At 53.0% G+C, this 17,960-nt stretch overlaps 2 protein-coding genes across 10 annotated transcripts in view; one reads left to right on the forward strand and one right to left on the reverse strand.

Annotated features, from left to right (window-relative positions):
* Positions 1-1,752: 1,752 nt before the first annotated feature.
* Positions 1,753-11,466, reverse strand: COQ4 (coenzyme Q4). 4 transcript variants are annotated; one of them, XM_007102405.4, is made up of 7 exons: positions 11,097-11,382; positions 10,866-10,997; positions 9,589-9,685; positions 8,960-9,062; positions 3,761-3,890; positions 3,111-3,204; positions 1,753-2,584 (listed from the first exon to the last, which is right to left on the reverse strand). In XM_007102405.4, exons 1-7 carry the CDS (start codon positions 11,164-11,166, stop codon positions 2,413-2,415), a joined length of 798 nt encoding a protein of 265 aa, XP_007102467.1. In that variant the 5' UTR covers positions 11,167-11,382; the 3' UTR covers positions 1,753-2,412. The 4 variants fall into 4 exon arrangements, with proteins under 4 accessions (XP_007102467.1, XP_028340850.1, XP_028340849.1 ...); XM_028485049.2 differs by lacking the exon at positions 1,753-2,584 and adding an exon at positions 11,399-11,466 and having other exon boundaries at positions 3,117-3,890; positions 11,097-11,284; XM_028485048.2 differs by lacking the exon at positions 1,753-2,584 and having other exon boundaries at positions 3,117-3,890; positions 11,097-11,387.
* Positions 11,467-11,561: 95 nt separating this feature from the next.
* The window catches only part of TRUB2 (TruB pseudouridine synthase family member 2), a 24,600-nt gene continuing 18,201 nt past the window's right edge, over positions 11,562-17,960 (forward strand). For 3 of the 6 annotated variants that reach the window (XM_028485044.2, XM_028485045.2, XM_007102404.4), the window contains exons 1-5: positions 11,562-11,729; positions 12,219-12,350; positions 14,379-14,453; positions 15,590-15,651; positions 16,759-16,840. In XM_028485044.2, coding sequence (XP_028340845.1) covers positions 11,621-11,729; positions 12,219-12,350; positions 14,379-14,453; positions 15,590-15,651; positions 16,759-16,840 — 460 coding nt within the window. In that variant the 5' untranslated portion in view covers positions 11,562-11,620. Of the gene's footprint in view, positions 11,730-12,218; positions 12,351-12,728; positions 12,900-14,378; positions 14,454-15,589; positions 15,652-16,758; positions 16,841-17,960 lie in introns of those variants that run through there. The other 3 variants (XM_028485046.2, XM_028485047.2, XM_024126390.3) reach the window with 2 other exon arrangements.

Consider the following 17,960-nt stretch of genomic DNA (forward strand, 5'->3'; position numbering starts at 1 on the left):
TGATAACGCATCTCAGTTGCCTAGGCACACGGTACGGCTATAAACTGCAGCCCTTCTTACCCACAGGGAAACAGAGGCATGGGAAAACCAACCAGGCCATGTGGCTTGTGTTCTAGTTACTCCAGACAACTCCTTGCCTATCTCTGGGCCTTAGCTGCCCTACCCACACAGTGAGGAGCTGGCCTCCAAAACTTCTAAAGGCTCTGCCACCTTGGGAGTCTTTCTGGCTCTAAATCCCAAGACAGGGCAGCCTACTCTTCCAACGATACTCTTCACCCTGCCCGTCCCCACTTCTTGGCTGTGACTCAAGGAAAATGCCTGGTTGCCACTCCAAAGTGAACCTACAGCGTCACAGCTGCCTCCTCACCCTGCAAACATGGCAAGAATAAAACTGCTCCCGGGGCTTCCCTGGTGGCGCAGTGGTTGAGAGTCCGCCTGCAGATGCAGGGGACACGGGTTCGTGCCCCGGTCCGGGAAGATCCTACATACCGCGGAGCGGCTAGGCCCGTGAGCCATGGCCGCTGAGCCTGTGCGTCCGGAGTCTGTGCTCTGCAATGGGAAAGGCCACAACAGTGAGAGGCCCGCGTACCGGAAAACAAACAAACAAAACAAACAAAAACTGCTCCTGGGGCTTCCCTGGTGGCGCGGTGGTTAAGAATCCACCTGCCAATGCAGGGGACACGGGTTCGAGCTCTGGCCCGGGAAGATCCCACATGCCATGGAGCAACTAAGCCCGTGCGCCACAACTACTGAGCCTGCGCTCTAGAGCCTGCGAGCCACAACTACTGAGCCTGCACTCTAGAGCCCTCAAACCACAGCAACTGAGCCCAAGTGCCACAACTACTGAAGCCTGCACACCTAGAGCCCGTGCTCCACAACAAGAGAAACCACGACAATAAGAAGCCCGTGCACCGCAACGAAGAGTATCCCCCGCTCATTGCAACTAGAGAAAGCCCGCGCACAGCAACGAAGACCCAACACAGCCAAAAACAAAACAGCTCCTGTTTGGGCCCTTTCTTCGGGCATCACCTCACACCCCCCACGGCAACCCACTAGGAGATGGGTGCTGTTTCATCCCCTTTTTACTTATGATTAAACAGGTCCAGCGAGGTGAAGGGACTTGCCCTAAGTCCCTCTACTAGAAAGCAGAGGAGGAGTGGGGGATTTGAATCCCAGTCTGCCCGACCTCAGACCAGACAAGGGACAAGCAGTGGAAGCTCAGGCTGGAGGGAACGTTTGCCCTCAGTGCTCGAAGGCCCAAGGCTGCCAGAGTCATGGGCAGCACAGGGCAAATGCAGGAGAAGCAGACTCTTGACCTGATGGGAGCCTTTATTCAGACAGCAGAGACTCGCCTCCCCCCACCGCCTCCCTCTTCTCAGGCCTTGGGAATTGGGTACAGCTCTCCCTCCTGCGAAGACCCCCCAGCCTGGCACCCAGAGAACCCTGGCTGGCAGGGAGGGGTCGGGAACAGAGGTCATGGACCTGAGCCATCCCGGCACGAGCCTAGACAACTGATTCCTATGCACACGTGGTTCTGAAACCGTGCACCTCAGGTTGGAACTTGAACCCACATGCCAGGACTCGAACCCAGCCAAAACCCAGATTGGGACTTGAACCCACGCGGCCGGGGCTCAAATCTGGCCAAAACCCACAGTCTTCCAACTGAGATCACACACCTGGTTTCAGGACTTAATGAAGCTCAGGTTCTTGATGTTTCATTGCAGAACGTATTCAGTGAGACAAAGTGATAGGTAAGAGGTGGATTTATTTAGAGAGAGACACACTCCCCAGACAGAGCGTGGGCCCTCTCAGGAGGTGAGAAAGGCACCAGGGTATGGGGGTTGTCAGTTTTTACAGGGGTGGGTAATTTCATAGGATAATACTCGAGTGGGAGGAGTATTCCAGCTATTTTTTTGGGGGGAAGAGGCAGGGATTTCCAGGAATTAGGCCACAGCCCACTTTTTGATCGTTATGGGTCCTTGGAACTGTCGTGGCGCCTGTGGGTGTGTCATTTAGCTTGATGACGTGTTGCAGTGAGCGTATACTGAGGCTTAAGGACTAGTGGAAGTTGACTTGTCCGCCATCTTGGACCCATTTGGTTTCAATCAGTTTATGTCATGTCCTCGGGCTTTGTTGTTCTTTCAAAAGATGTGCCCTGCCCCCTTCCCTCCTGTTTCAGTTCTCTTTGGGCTGCTCCTGGCTCCCCTAGGAGCTCCACCGCTGCCTGCTCCCTCCCAAGTTGGCCCTCAAAGCCACCGAGCAATGGTTATGATAAATTATGATCGGCGATGTCCCAGGGTCAGTGTTCAAAGAAAAGGAACAAAGGTGATGGCAAAGGAGCGCTCCACCCCCAGGGGAAGCAGGGGTGGGGGTTGGAGCCAGGCCAGGCCCTCCGGCTCAGGGGCTCAGGGCCTAGGCTGGGCCCTGGACGTGCACGGGGGGCTCTGTGATGCTCAGCTCCTGCCGTAGAGCCTTCAGGGGCTGCTCCCAGCGCCGCTCGTAGTACAGGTTGAGGACACACGGGGCTCTGCGCGCGTTCTGAACTGCCCATGGGATCAGCTTAGAGACCAGCGCTTGCAGGCTTCTGGGGGCAGCAGAGGAAAAAGAAGACAAAAGACATAAGGTCCTGAGTGCCGGGCACACCACGTTCCCTGCAGTGGATGTGCATTTTCTCAGTCAATCGTCACACAGACCCAAGAAGGAGGTAGTTACTATCCCCACTTTCCAGATGAGGAAACAGAAGCTCAGTGAGGTAAAGCCCTGTGCCCAAAGCCACACATTTTGAACACGCCAAAGCCCAGTTTTAAATCGAGGGCTACCTCCCTCCAGAAGCTAATACCAGATTGTATCCCCCTGGCCCCCCAGTTCCCTGACTCTCCTGTTCTCACCCGATACTGAGGCCTGGCCCCAAAGACCCTAGAGTCCTATGAAACGCCCAGGCTTCATCCATCGTCCTGGAGCCCCTGTGCCAGGCCAGTTTCACCTCTCTGCCCCATTCTTCCCATCCTGGATTCCTGAGAACCACTGGGGTTGCTCAGAAAGGCTGTAGGCTCTTCCTATTTCCTGGAGCCCTGAGCCTTCCCCTGACCCCTCACCACCTGAGAACTTACTGGGCACTGAGTTGGATTGGTCCGAAGAGTGCACCCAGGAGGCACATGGGCAGGCCGGTCTGGACAGCCTCAAACCACTTCACCACGATCTCCCCTGGCAGGCAGGGTGGGGAATGGGGTGCGAGGTGAGCAGGGGCCAGGCGGAGAGGCCAGTGATGCTCAGGGCAGGACACAGTGAGGCGTCTGCTCCGTTCCGAACCTCTACTAGGGGTCAGCAGTGCCCAGTCCCAGCCTGTGCTGGGCCCTGGGGCACTTGGCTTGGGGATGGGGAGAGGGTGCAAGAAAGAGCAGAAGGAAATAAGGGCTGGAAAGGAAGCTTGGGGTCAAAATGCAGAGGACTCCAAAAGCCAGGCTGAGGACTCCAAGTCTTAGGGAATTGCTGAGGGTTTCAGAGGGCAGGGAGCTAACAACCGGAACAGGGCAGGGAGCCCTGGTGTTTGGATGCTGCTGCATCAGTGTAGGAGCCGTAAGAGGCGGTGGGGATGGAGGATAGGGCATGCACGGCACAGGTGCACCAAGATGTTCGGGTAAAGCAAAACGTGAGGCACTGCGCCAGCTGATTGGTGGGTGGCTGAGACAGGCGCGCCCTGCCCCACCCATGCCCCACCCCCACTCCGGATGCACTGGGCAGGGGGCCGGCTGGCACTCACCCAGGATGTTGGTGGGCATCCCCAGCAGGGTGTGGAGCATGTCGTGCACCTCCCGGTACCGCTGGATCACGTATGCCAGCTCCTCATCGTCCACGAATCGGGTGGGCGCTCTGGTGTCTGGGGAGACCCTCTGACAACCATGAACCTCCCCTAGACCCCTTCCTGATGGCTCCCAGGGTCCAATTTGCCAGCCTCTCCTTGACTCTCAACCACGCCCACCAAATTCAAACCCCACCAAAAATCTCTGGGGACTTTGTTTCTGTGCATACCTGCTGACAGGGGAGTCCTCAGGCAGGGAATATGGTGGACTGGCGCCCCCTCTGCCTACCCCAACTCACACATAATGTACACACCCTGTTGGAATCCATGGCAAAGAAACCCCTGGGGGTGGCGTGGGGGGAAGCAGGAGTTGTTTGTTTAATGGTATAGAGTTTCAGTTTTACAAGATGAAAAATCTCTGGAGATTGGTTTCACAACAATGTGACTATACTTAACACTGTTGAACTGCCCATTTAGAGATGGTTAACACAGTAAATCTTATGTTATTATTATTTTTTAAAACCACAATTAGAAATAAAACGGGGGGGAAAAGCAAGAAGCACCCAAGGCCCCGAGTTCATCCGACGAACTGCCCCCAGCCTAGGGTGCACTTTCCCTCCACCCTCATCCTCACCTTGACAATTCCTACCTATCTCATGGTCTCTTGTAGCAACCCGTACCTTTTTGTGGCATTCGACATGATTGTATCGTGATGTTTAGCGCATGTGATTGTTAATGTCTGTTGTCTAGACCTGCACTGTCCAGTACAGCGGCCAATCACGGCAGCCACTGAGCCTTGAAATGGGACAAGTTCCAATTGAGATGTGCTGTACATGTAAAATGCACACTGGATTTCGAAGACGGTATGAAGACAATAATGTGAAATCTCAATAATTTTAAAATATTGATTACATGTTGAAACGACCTTGTAGCATGCTGGATTAAACAAAATATCTCATTGAAATTAGTTCCACATGTTTCTATGTGCTTTTATTTACCTGCTAGCAGATGACCTGTGGGGCTTACACACTATTGCTATGAAGAGTGTAGCAGCAGGCTGTGAGCAGCACAGGACTGGGGCTCACTGTTCTAGCTCCAGGGCCTGGGTGAATCAACATCCCTTAAATGCAGGAGTAAAAGGCCAGCCCCAGGCACTTTTCTGACCTCAGGGAGGGATGGCAACTGTCCGCCTTTACCCACCCTCTCTGAGTCCTTGGCAGCACCCATGCACAGTAGGGACACCCTGGTCTTCCTAGTGCCAAAGCATGGCCTCAGCCTGTCCAGAGGCCAAGGAATTTGATGACTTTATTGCTTGGGGCTGCTGGCCCTGTGCCATGGTCTGTGTCTGTGACTTCATTGGGTCCCAGGTCCTAATTTCTTCTACAGAGTTCTACCTGCTGTGTGAAGCTGAAGGTGGTCAGTGACGGCCTACATTTATTGAGTACCTACTATGTGCCGGCACTGTATGAAGTCCTCTACACATATTGCCATTCTGCATCCCCAGACCACCTGGGCGTAGATACTGTTATGAGCCTCAGATACAGGTAAGAAAAATGAGGCTCAGAGATATAAAGTAGCTTGCCCAAGATCACACAGCTGACTAATCAAGTGGCTGAGTCAGGATTCGAAACAAAGCCTGCTGGATTCCAAAGCCAGTTGCCTTAACATCCATTATTAATCAGCCATATAAGTGCCTCGGAAGGTAAACATGAGGTTTCCTTACCTCAGATAAGGAGTCTGAGGCTCAGAGGTCAAATGATTTGCCCGGGGCTTTAAAGCTGGGAAGAAAGGCAGACTTCTAACTCAGGCTACTCCAGAGCCCATGCCCGTAATCTTGATGCCACAAGGACAACCACTCACGCCCCACCGCCCCCTCCTAGTCAGCCTCAGGGAGGGTGGCCTCACCTTGAACTTTGATCTAAACCTCTGCTGGGACAAAGGTGTTCTTTTATGGTGTGTGGGCTGGTTTCCAGGCTCCAGAAGTGTCACCGTCTCTAGGGCTGTTACCACAACTAAGGCTGTGGCTGAGCAAGGCGCCCAGGGGGGCCTTGGCAGTCCCATCCCCTCCACAACAACAGGACAGAAGGCTCTAGGGGAACTTCAGAAGAGTCTCCATTCCTGGGTGGCACCTGGAGCAGGTCACCCTCGTGGTTTTCCCACTGATGAAATAAACTTGCATCTTGGTGAAATCTCCGGGTGAGGGTATAAAATGGGGCAGAGGCAAGTGTTAGGAGAGTATGGGGAACAGATTATTTTCTCAGGGACAATAATCTCCTAAAGCAGGGGTTCTCAACTGTCCACCAGGGGACATCTGCAATGTCTGAAGGCATTTATGGTTGTCACAACTTAGTAGGGCGAATGCTACCGGCCTCTAGGGTGGAGAGGCCAGGGATGCTGCTAAACATCCTACAATGCACAGGGCAGCCCTACAACAAAGAATTATCCAGCCCCCAAAGTCAACAGGGCCAAGGCTGAGAAACCCAGTTCTAGAGCAACCTTTGCTCACTCCTTCACCTCCTCCAGCCTGGCTGGCTCCTGCAGCTGGACTGGATAGCCACTTGACAGAGGTGCTTTGATGGGAAGTATATGTGTTGGGGCAGGGAGGGGAAGGGACAGGGAAGGTGCCCTGCTGTATCCTTGGGTCCTTCTATAAATCAGATCATGTTACTACCCCGCTCGAAACCTCTATGGCTTCCTATTGCTTCTATTACAGAATACCGACTCTGTCTCTAAGCAGATACGGTAGGGGATCCCTGGAGAAAAAGAACCAGGAATGGCATTCTTGACATTAGAGAAGCCATTTTGACCTAAGCCATTTTGTGACCTAAGCCTAGACACAATGCTTGCCCTTCAACAGGTCTCAGTAATCAATGATCTTCAAGGAATAAAGGAATGCAGGAACAGAGGAAAAGCAGTCAAGAAACAAAGCTCAGGGACTTCCCTGGTGGTACAGTGGTTAAGAATCCACCTGCCAATGGAGGGGACACGGGTTCGAGCCCTGGTCTGGGAAGATCCCACATGCCGTGGAGCAACTAAGCCTGTGCTTCACAACTACTGAACCTGTGCTCTACAGCCCATGAGCCACAACTACTGAGCCCGTGTGCCACAACCACTGAAGCCTGTGCGCCTAGAGCCCGTGCTCCACAACAAGAGAAGCCACCGCGATAAGAAGCCCGTGCACCGCAAAGAAGAGTAGCCCTCACTCGCCCGCCGCAACTAGAGAAAGCCCGTGTGCAGCAAGGAAGACCCAATGCAGCCAAAAATAAATAAGTAAATAATAAAATAAAAATAAAAATGAAAAAAAAAATCCAATAGTTCAGCGATAAAACAGTGTCCTAGTTCCTCCTCAAAGAATATACATAACAATCTGATGTGTACCTTTAAGCTTTTCTATAGGAACTAAGACCCACACCCAGGTGGAGGGTGGTAACTGCGTGCTAAGATCCCGGAATAGTCAGTACCTAAGAAATGATGATGTTGACCTTTCCTGACCCTCCTGGCTTCAATCAACTAAGACGTGGACTCCGTTGACCTCTGCCCCAATTCTAGGCTGAATTCTCCTCTGCTCAAGCCCCTTTATGAATACGCATACCCTTAGCTTAAAACTTCCCCAATTTTGCTGTTAACAGACACCGCTTTGGGAAAGATCCCCGGTGTTCTTCGCCTTACTTGCTGCAAGTAATAGATCCTTCCTTCTCCCCACCTTTGGCTTGATTGTGTCTTTTGGCCCAACCCCCACCAAGAGGCGAACGCAGTTTTCGGGTAGCACTTCCTGTGGCAGGCAGGGTCTGGCTGGGCCAGGCTGACCTCCCAGCCCATTGCCTGCCTCCCCCCACCTCACTCCTCTAAGGTCATACTGGCCACATTGGTCAGTTTTCCTTTTCGTAACCACACAGAGCCTTGCACTTGCCAGTTCCTCTGCTCGGAATGCACTTCCCCATCTCTTCTCAGAACTGGCTCCTCCCCATCTTCCAAGTCTCCCCAGCAGGGCCTCCCATGACCACCCTGGTAGAAGTGGCCACCTGCCACCCCACTCCGCCCCGTCCTCTATCATGTTGACTGAGGTCCTCACAGCACCACCTGCTACAACAGTACTAAATATATATTTTGCCTGAATTTTTATATGAAAATTTTCTTCTTTTACTGCTTTATAGTCTACCTCCCCACTAGAATATTAGCTCCATGAGGGCAGGACCTTGTCTGTCTAGCTCGCCACTGTATCCCCAGCACTTGGAACAATGGATGGCACACGACCGATTCTGAACAAATGAGTGAGTCCCTTGGTAGATGGGACTCTGCCTCCCAGTCCCTGTCCTCTCTGCCTGGGGTTGGAGAGTGCCACACTTGTCACACCCAGGGAAGACACTGTCTCTAGAACAGGGGGACACAATGCGACAGTTAAGAACATAATCTGGGTTTGCATACTGCCTCCATTAATACTGGCTTGTGAAATCAGCAAGTTGCTTAACTGCTCTGGGCCTCGGTTTCCTCATCTATGAAAAGGAGATAGGGACTTCCCTGGTGGCGCGGTGGTTAAGAATCCGCCTGCCAATGCAGGGGACACGGGTTCAAGCCCTGGTCTGGGAAGATCCCACATGGCTGCGGAGCAACTAAGCCCGTGCGCCCCAACTACTGAGCCTGCGCTCTAGAGCCCGCGAGCCACAACTACTGAAGCCCACGCGCCTAGAGCCTATGCTCCGCAACAAGAGAAGCCACCACAATGAGAAGCCCATGCACCTCAATGGAGAGCAGCCCCCGCTCGCAGCAACTAGAGAAAGCCTGCGCGCAGCAACGAAGACCCAGTGCAGCCAAAAAATATATATAAATAAGTAAATTTATAAAAAAAATAAATAAATAAAAGGAGATAATAATAGAACACACTTGGCAGGGTTGCTGGGAGGATTCAGTGAGATCACGCATGAGCCTGGCACCTGGCATACAGTAAGAGGTTAATAAGTGCCGGCCAGTGTAATTGCTCGCAGCGATGTTCCCGGCCCATTTGCCTGTCCCATAGAGAATGACAAAGCCTTGGTGCAAGAGACTGCAAGGCACTCCTGCCCATGCTGGCAGCTCAGGCTCCTCCTTCCTCAGGACATGACTCCTGTGCCATTCCTCTGCCCTTCCTGGTGACTACCAAATGCACAGAAGCTGGAAACTCACATTCACATCCAGGAAACGGAGATACTCGCGGCCAAGGGAGCCCTCAGGCAGACTCCGGAGCTTGCCCAGGTCAAGGGTGGACAGCGAGATCCGGGGACGCTCCCTGTGAGGCAGAAGGCAGGACTCAGGTATTGGGAGGGCACCAGCAAAGGCAGGTGCAAGGTCCAACTAGATCAAGGGTGTGAGAGGTGAAGGGGAAGAGAGCGGCAATGGGGCCACAAGTCCTAATGGAGCACTTACTGCTGGCCAGGCCAGTGGCAGGGACTGAGGAGACTACCACAAGCTAAGGCTATGGTTCCTGCCTTAGGGAAACAGGCCTCAGATGTGATCAGGGTATTCACAAAGGGCACTGAAGGGGTGGGGGTTATAGGCAGCATATGTTATGGGACCTTAGTGAAGGCACAAGAGCCCTGTTGCTGGAACTGGGCTGAGGCCACCATATTGCACTACCCAGGGGTCATCACAGTGTCTATGTGAATGGCACCCACGGAGTTGGGCAGTGCCCAGCCTGTGCAACCATCCATGGCCAAGGTATCAAGAAGAGCTCTCTAGAGGAACACAACATGATTCCAGAGAGATCAGAATCCCCAAAGAATGCCCTCAATCGCCCAGGCAAAGCTGGGACCTACTGCAGGATCTGGGCACCCTCTGGATCCCTCCTCATCTGGTCCCTGAGGACCTTCAGGGTACGGCATCCTGTGGTCTCCCCCAGAACTGCAACCATGTCTGAAAGGAAAGAGATGGGGACAAATGGAGAATATGATCTTAGGTAAGTTACCTGACCTAATCTGAGCCTTAATTTCCTACATGATAAAACAGAATATCTACCTCTTAGTTATGAAGATTCAAGTTAAACACTTAGTGAATCACCTGGCACACAGTAAAAGCTCAATATATCTACAGTTACTACTATGGTTGTTAGTTTAATGGGGTGAGATGGCTCTGGTTAGCACAGCGCTCTAAAGAGTTCATAAATCGGGCTTCCCTGGTGGCGCAGTGGTTGCGAGTCCGCCTGCCGATGCAGGGGACACGGGTTCGTGCCCCGGTCCGGGAAGATCCCGCGTGCCGTGGAGCGGCTGGGCCCGTGAGCCATGGCCGCTGAGCCTGTGCGTCCGGAGCCTGTGCTCCATGGATGGATATAGGCTTTGGTATCAGAGAGTGCTGGGTTTGAGGGCTGGTGTGATCACTATCTAGGTGACCGTGTGCAAACTGCTTCACGTTTCCAACCCTCAATGTTCTAACTTGTGAAGCGCAGGTGATACCTTTCAAATACGGTTAATGCAAAAAATCAATAACAACACTCATATAAAACAGCACAGTGAGTAAGCAAAACAAGGGCTCAGTGAGCAGTTAGCATTATCGTTTTTACTAGAAGGAGTAACGGTACTTTCCAGACTTAAGAATCCTGGAGGAGATGAGAAAAACACTGTAGGATCCCAGAACGTTCTATTAAAACATCCAGCAAACATTTATTGAGCATTTCTTATGCGCCATGCACTATCCAATATGCTAATGGGATGTTATAATTTGATGGGCCCTCATAAATCATCTAATCCAGAGGTTCTCAGTGTGGCTGGATGACAGAATCTCCCGGGAAGCAGTCTAAAAAGGCAGAAGCTCAGATTCCACGCCCCTTCCTCCCTCCCCTCCCCTCCCCTCCCCACTCCCGGCAGATTCGAATTGAGTAAGTTTAGGGTGGGACCCAGGCATCTGCATTTTTATGAATGTCGCGGGGGATTATGAGGTACAGCCAGGGTTGGGTACCCTGGCCTAGTCTAGTCTCCAGTTACCCAAAGCAAACGGAGGCTTTGACAGTGTCCGGGACCTCCCCGGGCTTTCAAGGCAAGGCAAGGGCGCGCCCAGACCCCAAGACGCCCCAAGGAAGCGCCGGCGCGGGCTGCCTTACCGTGGCGATACGGGTCATAGAGCGCCATTCCAGCAGAGCCCGCGGCCAGCAGCGCCTTCTGCAGCGGGGAGGTGGGGATGTGTTCGGGGTAGAGCAGGCCGGCGCCATGGCTCGTGGCTCGAAGGGGCGCATCTGCGGGGAAAGAAAACAGCCGCGGTGAAAGGAGCGGGGGGGTGGGGGGGACGGCGGCGTGGCGTGTCCCCAGCGCTCCTTCCCGGCCCCGCCACTTGCCTGCAGCGGGCCTGGGACGGCTTGGGAACGCGCGGAGGGGGCGCAGGACCCCGCGCAGCAGTGTCGCCATGGCAGCGGGCACTGTAGGACTTCCCAGGGAGGATGGGCGGGGCAAGGCCGACTCAAGCTTCTCTGACGACGACGCGGAGAAGTCACAAGGACTCGATCCCTACTGCGCTGAGTAGGACCTTTTATGGGGGAAAGATAGCACGGACAGGGAAGGTCTCTAAATATGAGGAAACCCAGGCAACCTGTTTACCACCTACTTCCACAGATATAAAATTCTCCCCGGTTCACCTAACCCCAAAAAGGTCTCCAAGTAAGCTCCGCTAGCTTTGGGGCTTCAGCTCCGGACCCTACTCCCTTCTCGGAAGCACGTTTTCCCCGAGGACAATAAGACACGAACCTCTTCCGGCTGTGAAACATGGCGGTGCCCATCGGAAGGACCACATTCGGGAGCGGGACCATAAGGCACTTCCGTCCGGGTTCAGCGCTTCCGGGAGCCCGGGACGCGGGCTTCAGGCATGGGGTTAGCCGGCCTGGCGCGGCTGCATGGGCTCTTCGCCGCCTACAAGCCCCCGGGGCTAAAGTGGAAGCATCTGCGCGATACCGTGGAGCTGCAGCTTTTGAAAGGTGAGTGCCTCGAGCGAGACCCACGATCCCGCTCCCATTTTCCCGGGAGGCCATCTCCGCTTCTGATCCTTGCTGCAAAATAAAGTCATGTGACCTAGTCGTCTGGGCAGAGCGGTTTCCCAATCGACTGTTCTATACTCTCCTCGCTTTCCCCTGTGTTCAAATGGGTAAACAGACTCAGTATTGTCCGTTGTCATAAATAGTTAATAAGTAGTAAAGTCAGGATTTGAACTCAAGTCTGTTGCTTAACTTCTGCTTTCAGAAGTAGAGTACTCTAAAATCTCTAAAACCCCTTCCTTGGACAGAAGTAGTCAGTGAGTTGACAGTATAATAACAATAACAAGTCTGATGTGTTGAGGACCTAGTCTGTACTAGGCGCTGTGTGGGCTTTCATCTGTCTTCTACATCCCCATACTTACCTGTCCCTCCACCCCCACCCCTGGTGTTCAGACAGAATCGACAAGACGTTCTTTACTTCTGTGTGCTCAGGTCTCAATGCTGGGAAGCGTCCTGCCTCTGAACATCGTGTTCGCTTCCTGCTGGGCCCCGTGGAAGGCAGTGAAGAGAAGGAGCTGACCCTCACAGCCACCAGCGTGCCCAGCCTCATCGACCATCCGCTGGGTAAAGCACATTCAGCAAGGGGCCTGGGTGTCACTTCCCAGGAAATCCCTGCCCAGAGTCAGTGTCCTAGCCAGAGCTCAGACTCCTTCTGTCCCAAACCAGTGTAGGGCCACAGTGGGGATGAAGTATTTGACCAGGGATTGGCAAAATTTCCTGGAAGGGGCCAGATAGTCAATATTTTAGGCTTTGCAGGCTCACCTCTGCCATTGTAGTGCGGAAGCAGCAGCTATAGACAGTATGTAGAGCGATGAGCCTGGCTGTGTTCCAATAAAACTTTACTGGTGGATGCTGATATTTGAATTTCATATAATTTCATATGTCATGAAAATTATCCTCTTGATTTTTTTGAACCATTGAAAAATGTAAAAACCATTTTAGGGCTTCCCTGGTGGCGCAGTGGTTGAGAGTCCGCCTGCCGATGCAGGGGACGCGGGTTCGTGCCCCGGTCCGGGAAGATCCCACATGCCGCGGAGCGGCTAAGCCCGTGAGCCATGGCCGCTGAGCCTGCGCGTCCGGAGCCTGTGCTCCGCAACGGGAGAGGCCACAACGGTGAGAGGCCCGCGTACCACAAAAAAAAAAAACAAAAAAAAAACCCACCATTTTAATTTGTGGGCCATAAAAAAAAACAGGCTTGAGGATTTGACTTGTGGACTATAGTTTGTTGACCTCTTTATTATTCGGGGACTCCAGGTAGGAGTTGAGACCCTCAGGTAGAAGTCATTAGGAGGGAGTTTTGGGCTCCTGTGAAAGAGTGATTTTTTTTTTTTAAATTTGTTTTATTGAAGTACGGTTGATTTACAGTGTTGTGTTAATTTTTGCTGTACGGCAAAGTGATTCAGTTATACATACACGTACTTTTTTTTATATTCTTTTCCATTAGGGTTTATCACAGGATATTGAGTATAGTTCCCTGTGCTATACGGTAGAACCTTGTTGTTTACCCATTCTGTATATAATAGCTTGCATCTGCTAATCCCAAACTCCCAATCCATCCCTCCCCCCCTCCCCCTCCCCCTCGGCAACCACAAGTCTGTACTCTATGTCTGTGAAGAGTGACTTTCTATAGTCAACAAAGCTGCCCAGCAGTGAAACTAGTTCTGACAATGAGCCCCTGTCATTAGACACGATTAAAGCACGTGCTGGGGAGGCTCTATAGGAGGGCTAAGGAGCTTGACCAGGAACCTCTACAACCCCGTGGAGAGAAGTAATCAGCGAGTTTACAGGATAACGGCAATAACAAGTCTGATGTGTTGAGGGCCTGCTCTGTGCTGTGCTAGGCTTTTCCCAAATACTGCCCCGCTGGATCCTGTGAGGCGGGTCCTAGTCCCATTTCACAAGTGAGGAAACTGATGCTCAGTGTTGACTAATGCTAAGTCATGTAGCCTGGATTCAGTAGGCTCTTAACCACCCCATTCTGGTCTCCTCGGTTCCTCTTGATCTACAGAAGTGTCAAAGCATCTAGCTCATTCCTGCATTCATTCTTTTTTTTTTTTTTTTCCAGCTTTCTTGAGGTATAGCTGATATACAAAAAAACTCTACATACTTAATGTATATTAATTTGATGGGTCATTCATTCTTTCGGGAAATGGGTTATTTCCCGAGCAGTCAGTGAGTTCTGGGCTCTGGGGGCAGAACTGTGAACACACAGACCCAGGCCCTGCCTTAAGGAGCTCACAGCCTCCATTTTCTCCCTGGGAGAGTGGCCAGAACTCTGCTTCTACGGGAGCTGGATAGGGAACCCCCCCAGTCTTGATTCCAGTGTTCTGCCCGGTCCACGCAAAGCGTCTCACGGGGGGAATGGTGATGGACGGACTTCATAGGCCTCCTGGGTTGCCCTTTCTCTGGGCCCAGGAAACTGAAGAAGTGGCTTTGGGCCCCAAACTCCATGGTGAGGAAGCCTGAAAGTCCAGCCTGATGCTGGTTTGGGCTCCATGAGGCTACATGCTCGGCATGAGGTCAGCATGCGGCCCAAAGCCATCCTGGAGGCTGGATTCTTTGAGGAAAAGGACCTCGTTTGTTTCTTTGCAGTACGTGGACCAGCATTCACCAGCCTGAAGATTGGCATGGGGCACCGACTGGATGCCCAGGCGTCTGGGGTGCTTGGTAGGTGGTGTGGTGAGCCTGGGGTGCAATGATAGAGGCTTGGGAGAGGATCGGGGAGCTACCAGGAGCCCAGCCCATTTCTAACCTGACAGCCATTTCCCACTACTGCCTTGCTCCCCTGATTCCTGCCAAGTCCGATCCTCTGGAGAGGTGACTGGTGGGAAGGGGGGAGTCACGATCACCCACGTTTATCAAGTGATTCCTGCCCGTGACGTGTGCTTTGAAACTCTTTGTGCACGTGCATTCACCACAATAACCTTATCTGGTAGATACCCTATGATTTTAGGAAGAAAGTAAGGCTCCAGGAGCATAGGTAACTCATCCTGGGTCATGTGGCTAGTGAATGTCCCTGGACCAGAGAGGGAAAACCATCATCGCTTGCACGGGGTAGCCAAGTGTGTGACCCTGGCCCCACTGGCTGGGCTCTGGATGTCGCCGGAGCTGGACACACAAAGCCCTGAGTCATGAGCCATCTGTGTCCCCAGGGTCAGGCGGTGGCCACGTCCTTCATACACAACAATCACAGCAACTTATCTTGCTTCCTGGGACACAGGCAGGCGGATGTGATCTCATGCCCCCCTCCCTCCAGGAGTGATGGATGGTCATTCTTTCCTTCAGCCGGAGGGAGACACAGACCGGAGGAAAGGCAGGGAGTGGCCACAATGCCCCCGTTTATTTGCCTGCTTCTTCCTTCGTGTGCATTGCCTCGATCATCACAACACCCACAGGGATCAGACAGTATTTTTATCCCCATTTTACTGATGGGGAGCCTGAGACCCAAGGACGTTAAAGGACATGCTTAGAGCCACCCCAGATGTGAATGTAGGTCTGTGTGACTGGGCCAGTGGTCTCTTACTTCTGAGTGCATCAGGACCCCAGGGAGCTTGCTAAGGATCCCTAGGCCCCCTCCCCAACACGAGTCAGAGTCAGTATATATGGGTGGGTCCCGGAAATCTGCATTTTCATATATGCACAGAGGAGCTCACTTGTTCCCTGTAGAAGAAGCTCTTCTTGCCCCCTTGCTGGCTTCCACAGCCTTGGAAGTGGGAGTATTCTGCTGGAGGGGGTGAGGGTTGGAGGACCCAGGGGAACAGGAAGGGGGAGCCAGGTGTGCGATCAGGCTGGGTGCCTTTCAGTGCTCGGCGTGGGACGTGGACGAAGGCTCCTCACCGACATGTACAACGCTCACCTCACCAAGGTACGGGGGCTGGGGACGGCCTGCTTATCCCTTGGCCCTTTCACTGGGGGTCACTGGTATGATTCGGAAGCAGAGATCATTCCATGGAGACTACCCAGGCCATCGGCAAGCATTTTTTTTCGGGTCATGTACCAAGGGAGGCTGTAACATCATAATGACAGCTGGCATTATCGCACGCTGGCTACTCTGTGCTGAGCACTGTACGCGGACTCCCTTGTGGATGCCTCACGGCGTCCCCGTAAAATGGGATCTATTGCTAACCCATTTTACAGATGAGAGAATGAGGCTCAGGAGACAACGCTTGCTCGGGGTCACACAGCCTTGAAGGGGCAGAGCTGGGATTTGAGCCTGGTTCTGTCTGACACCGTCTGGGTGTCAGGAAGCTTGCATCCGTGCTGGGCTGCGGGGTCTGGCATCACGATCATGTGCGGAGACGCCACATGAGAAGGCCCGTGTTTTTAGTGGTTAAGAGCACAGATTCTGCAGCCAAGTTTTCGCTTCAAAACTCAGATTGTACCACTCTGCCAGTTCTGTCTCCTTGGGTGGATTACTTAACATCTGCGTGCCTCCGTTTCCTCATCTTTGAAATGGGAGTGATTGTAGTACCTCCTCTGTACGGTTGCTTTGAATATTTAATCAGTGACCTGATTAAATACCTGACAGCCCCTGGCACGTGGTGGATGCTCAATCGATGTCACTGTTGTCGTCCTCTCTATCGTCGTCATTGCTGTTATTTGACGCAGAGGCAGGTAGCTGCTCAGATCATATTTGGAGGGGAGAGAGGAGCTGACAGAGCACCCTGGGAGGGGCCTGGCATTATGAGTTGTCAGGTTGGGCAGAAGTGGAGAGGTGTGGAGGCCCGCGCTTGTTGCAGGGTGGCTCGGGGCACCCTTCGCAGGCTGCTGATGCTTGCTGTCGCAGGAGAGGAAGTCGGGTGTCCTTCCCCAGGGGCAGCTGAGCACCTGAACTCCCTGAGGGGAGACCTGAGGGCCCCCCAGCCTCAGTCTAGCACCTCGGGGGCCTGAGCTGCTGGGCCACACCTCCCTCCTTGCCATGGCGGCTTAGAGCCCAGAGGCTGATCATACCCCCCTCTCCCTGTCCTCGCAGGATTACACAGTACACGGCCTCCTGGGCAAAGCCACAGACGACTTCTGTGAGGACGGGCGGCTGGTGGAGAAGACGACGTATGGTGAGAGCCCATGGGAGTCCAGGGCGGGCGGGAGGGGCTGTCGCGGCTGCCTCTTCATTTGCTTCCTTTGATTCCTCACCCTGACGAGGGCCGTGAGGGCCCCCGCTCAGTTATTCTCAGACACACCAAGCTGGGGCTGGCTGTTGGCATGGACGTGTGATTCTGACTTGCAGGAATGCCCTGTGCTCCCCGGTGCTCTGCTTAAATGTTACCTCCTTAAATGGTTTCAGTGTACTGTCAGAAAAGTAATCAACTAATGATTACTGATTATTTAATATCTGTCTCCCCACCAGAATGTCAACCATGAGAGCAGGAGCTGTGTAGTTCCACTCCTGTGGTCACACACAATACAGCGCCTGGGACGTGGGAGGTGCTGTATTGATGGATGGATGGATGGATGGATGGATGGATGGATGGGTAGATGGGTGGATGCATGGGTGGGTGGATGGATGGCTTATTCTTCATTTCTCACTCTCCCTATGTTCTTAGACGTCCTATATGATCTGTTGCATTTGCTTATTTGACGTTTTTTGAGCACCAACCGCGTGCCAGGCACTGGGGGCAGGGGCCGGGGGCATATGATGTATCAGATGGGGTCCCCAATCTTAGGCCTCACAGTCTAGCAGGGAGAGCAGACACACACCTCTGCATCTCCCGGAGAAGATTAAAAACATGTGGCGAAGCAGTGCTGTCTATATATTTGTACTTGTATGTGTGTGTCAACATCCAAAAAATGTCTAAAGACAACTGCCAAGTTGACACTTCTGAGAGGGAGGAAGCCAGAATTTGGAGGACGGGAGATGTTTGTTGGTGTTGATCTAAATTTTTTGAAGAAGATTCTTGTGTCAATTATATAACTAAAAATAGGACTTCCCTCGTTGAGCAGTGGTTAAGAAGCCGCCTGCCAATGCAGGGGACACGGGTTCGAGCCCTGGTCCGGGAAGATCCCACATGCCGCGGAGCAACTAAGCCCGTGCGCCACAACTACTGAGCCTGCGCTCTAGAGCCCACAAGCCACAACTACTGAAGCCCATGAGCCTAGAACCCGTGCTCCGCAACAAGAGAAGCCACCGCAATGAGAAGCCCGCGCACCGCAACGAAGAGTAGCCCCCGCTCGCCG

The sequence above is a fragment of the Physeter macrocephalus genome, unplaced genomic scaffold, assembly GCF_002837175.3.
Source record: "Physeter macrocephalus isolate SW-GA unplaced genomic scaffold, ASM283717v5 random_306, whole genome shotgun sequence".
NCBI classification, from domain to species: domain Eukaryota; kingdom Metazoa; phylum Chordata; class Mammalia; order Artiodactyla; family Physeteridae; genus Physeter; species Physeter macrocephalus.